The 3,922-nt window shown below is 40.2% G+C and overlaps 1 protein-coding gene across 1 annotated transcript in view; it reads right to left on the reverse strand.

Annotated features, from left to right (window-relative positions):
- LOC113232625 (serine/threonine-protein phosphatase 2A 55 kDa regulatory subunit B delta isoform) overlaps positions 1 to 3,922 on the reverse strand; it is an 81,275-nt gene continuing 77,353 nt past the window's right edge. The window contains exons 6-10 of the mRNA XM_026467396.1: positions 3,698 to 3,865; positions 3,059 to 3,137; positions 2,414 to 2,541; positions 1,802 to 1,931; positions 1 to 273 (exon numbers count right to left, since the gene is read on the reverse strand). Coding sequence (XP_026323181.1) covers positions 148 to 273; positions 1,802 to 1,931; positions 2,414 to 2,541; positions 3,059 to 3,137; positions 3,698 to 3,865 — 631 coding nt within the window. The 3' untranslated portion in view covers positions 1 to 147. The remainder of the gene's footprint in view (positions 274 to 1,801; positions 1,932 to 2,413; positions 2,542 to 3,058; positions 3,138 to 3,697; positions 3,866 to 3,922) is intronic.

Raw genomic sequence — 3,922 nt, forward strand, 5'->3', positions numbered from 1 at the left:
CACGACCCTAAATCCGCGCTTTCGAAATGGAAATGGGACACCATTTTGAAAATTACATGATACGTGGAATGGAACCTGAATGCGGTCCTGTAATTTGTTTGGGTATCAGGATACATGTGCGTCCCCCAGGGCCGGCATTGGCGGTGGCTAGAACTTGTCCTGGAAGATGAAAAGGTTGTTGGTGGCGGCCACGGCGATGATGCTCTCGTGGGGGTGCCACGCCGTGTGCAGGATTTTCTTGTTAAAATCCAGGCAGTCCACGCTAATCTCATCCTAGAAATTAAGTTATTATGAATATATAATATGATCTGAAATCCAATTAATACCAGACTTCTCAAGTATTACATTGTATGTCACAAGGATCATTTTATCTCAAGGTGTACATGCGATATTCGTATTTTCTGGGATTCGAACCGGACATAGTACACAAGCGACATCCGAAGTGGGTCGAGTTTTCTAGATTTGAATAGTCTCGGATTCGAAAAGAATACAAATCGGATGCAGTATGCAAACGCTCATACTATTTATGATTTTTTTTTTTTTGTGGATAATATCTTAAGACCATATATCTTTTATTAAACCGCGACGCGCGCGATAAAATTGAAATAAGCGCCCGCTATTGGCTATCTAAATTAGATCTGATTGAGACAGCCAATACGCTACGCTTATTTCAATTTTATCGCGACTATCATGCGTAGCCATGCTACGGGGGCTGGTTGTAGCTAAATATCAGAGCCGCTGGTACATACTCCGCCACTTGGCTGAGGTGGCTTTTTATCTCACATCACTATAGTCTCATCCTATACTCAAAAATTATTTATTGATGAGTTGAGATACATATTACATTTTATTATTATTTTATAGTCATAGTTTGTCACGTTGGTCCAATGTTCTCCGTCCGAAACAATTATTGTCATTTAAGTAATACTCGACCAAATCAAAGGACAAGTAAGAAGCTTCGTTCCATCGAGTATATAACCAGAAATAGAGACGAAATAAGGGCCATACTTTCCTTGTAACCCATCAGTGATACTTCACTTATAAATATCAACTCTCGTTTGCACTGAAATATAGACAGCGCCAACAACTGTCCTGTGTGTACGTCTCCGTATATTCCAAAAATATTCTGTATTTATTGTAATAAAGATAATATGTCTAACAATGGCGTGCTGTTCCATTCGGTGGTGTGGAGTAAAACTGCAAAACATCTCTAACTATAAAACAAACGGAATCAAATTTCACCGGTAATTAAATATTAAATATGTAATCTTGCAATTTTCGTCCATTATAGCAAAGCTCAAGTTAACTGGTCGATTTGAAGTGAGACAATTGACAACACCCATTGACGACATCCATCAATTGTTTCGATTTTGGGCTGGCCAATCGGAGCGCAGTTGTCACAGTAACAGTATGGCAGAATAGTTTTCAAATAAATTAAATGATATTTCGTCTTTATTTCTGGTTATATACTCGATGCTTCATTCGCATGATGCATCTTTTATTATAGTAATTGTTTCGGACGGATGTCGACGGAGAACATTCAGAAACGTACGTAACTTAGAACGGATATGGAGTGGAATTCCCTGCCTGCAGACTTGTTCCCTGAACGTTATAACTTGGACCTTTTCAAGGCGAGAGTGAATAGGCATTATTTAGGTGTGTATGCTCCATCGTCGACCTCATCGTCACTTTCCATCACGTCAAATGCGCACTTACATTTGTATAAAAAAATGAACACAGCATGCAACTGCGGAGCAGAGAAGATAAGAAAGAGAATAACTGTAGACGGCGAAAGGTGTACCTTCTTTCTCTTGGCGGTGGTGGCGACGCGGCGCGCGCGCAGCGGCTGGCGCGGCCTGGCGGCGGCGTCGCGCGACGCCTCCAGCGTCAGCTCGCCGCGCCGCGCGCCGCCCGTGCCGCGCTCGAACAGCCTGCGCACGCGGTGGACAACGTCAACATGGCGACACTCACATTTTTTTAAGTTACACATTTTACAGAAGACTCGCCAAACTGGAAAAAGTTTTTTGCCGAGCTATTTAGCCTCTCCGTCTTGCCTTGAGCTTGACTTGTTTGTAAAATGTAGTATACCTATTTATCGCCGTCATCTACTACGATTCGACTCAACTACGGTTTTTTGTGAAAGCAAAACTGTATTTTATTAGAGTAATGTAGTATTCAAACAGGGTATAATTCATTTAATTTAAATACAATTCTTGAAAAAGTATATTCAAATTACATACGGAGTATGCAGTCTAAGACGACGTTATACATAATACATTGAAATAAAGCAATCGCCAACTCTGCCAAACTGAATAACTGTCGAAGCCCAAATTTTCAGTTAATGGTACTGTAACATTTAAGAGTAAGGCGTTTCATTCATAATAGTAGCTGTAACCGTAGTAGTGGTACCCACCTAAAGAAACCATTGTAAGAGCCGGTCATGAGACGCTGATCGTCGCCACTCCAGCAGCACTCGAACTTATCGAAGATGCAGTCGTTCTCGTATAACGAGCACAGCTTCGACCGGAGGTACTCGTGTACCTACAAAAATGCAGATTTTAGTCGGACATAGTCAACAGTTTGAAAAACAATGCCAAAGAGTAACTTCTGGGAGAAATTTTGAAAATAGTCCTTACTACAAAGAACAAATATTTTTGACGTCCTCCGTAGTCGAATGGCTTGCATACCGGTTTTCATGGTGTCGCCATATTTGACGTTCCGGGTTCGTTACCCGGCCGTAAAAGAACAAACTTTTTTATTTTGTAATGGGTCTAGGTGTTTGTGGTACTGTCGTTTCCAATTTTCATAACACAAATTATGTAATTACTTACTTTGGAATCAGAGCAACGTTTATGATGTTGTTTAATAATTTAAATGACTAAAAAAGGTCTATTCTCAAACCAATTCTTAACCTATTCGACTATGACAAAGAAAAAGGTAATTACGTTCTATCCTACTTCGATTTAATAGGCAATCTCAACCTAATCTTCTGTCATCTTACCTACCCATTGTCAGTATTCGAATTGTTAGTTTAAGAATTTCTAAGAAATATACTCACTGGATATGTTTCTACAGGTTTTGTTTCCATCCTAAGATCCCATACTTTTAAACCTAAGTAATCTCTCGACATCATGTATCTGAAACAAAAAAATATTAAAATTAAAGCTTTGTAATTCAAACTGACACATAGGAGTTTAGCAAATGCGAACGCCGTTCGGTGTCTTTCTTGTATAACGCCACCAAAAATGGTAATGTCATTTTCTTCAAATTTTGCGTCTCTCCTTTGAGATTTAAGGTAAGGTAACATAGCTTTTGAAAAGCTGGACATCGAGTAACAAAGTTATACATAGAGTGCGACCATATATTTTTTTAGTTCATACTTTGTTAGAATTTTCTTTTTACCTATTTTTTAATTAGTGTAACAAAAATTACAGAAAAAAGTCAAATGGCTGGCATACCCTCCACGATCACCGCACCATGTTTAAATAATTACCTGCTGCTGTTGGAGAACTTGGACTTCGGATATTCATAAGATCATCCATTAGAATGAGCTACCTCTTAAGAGAACTTCGTCATAACGCAATTTTAAATCCGTCATTACCTGCCGCTGTTGACAAGCTTGACGTACGGGAATAGAGATAATACATGAAAGCTAACTCTTGAAAGAGCTTCGCAACGCCTGTAGACCATTCATTACCTGCCGCTGTTGGAGAGTTTGACATCGGATATAGAGGAGATGATCTCTGAAAAGAAGGAGCGCGCGTGCGGGTCCTCGGGCTCCTCGAACAGCTTCGCGTGCCGGTCGCACAGCGCCGCGGCGCGCATGTCGCACAGGCGTATCGTACCTGCCGAATTACAATTACTAATCAATTAATTCATTTGTGTTTGTGGGTCATATTCAATGAGCAGCTAAATTACCCCC

Source organism: Hyposmocoma kahamanoa, unplaced genomic scaffold (genome assembly GCF_003589595.1).
Source record: "Hyposmocoma kahamanoa isolate Upper Pololo Valley unplaced genomic scaffold, ASM358959v1 76, whole genome shotgun sequence".
NCBI classification, from domain to species: domain Eukaryota; kingdom Metazoa; phylum Arthropoda; class Insecta; order Lepidoptera; family Cosmopterigidae; genus Hyposmocoma; species Hyposmocoma kahamanoa.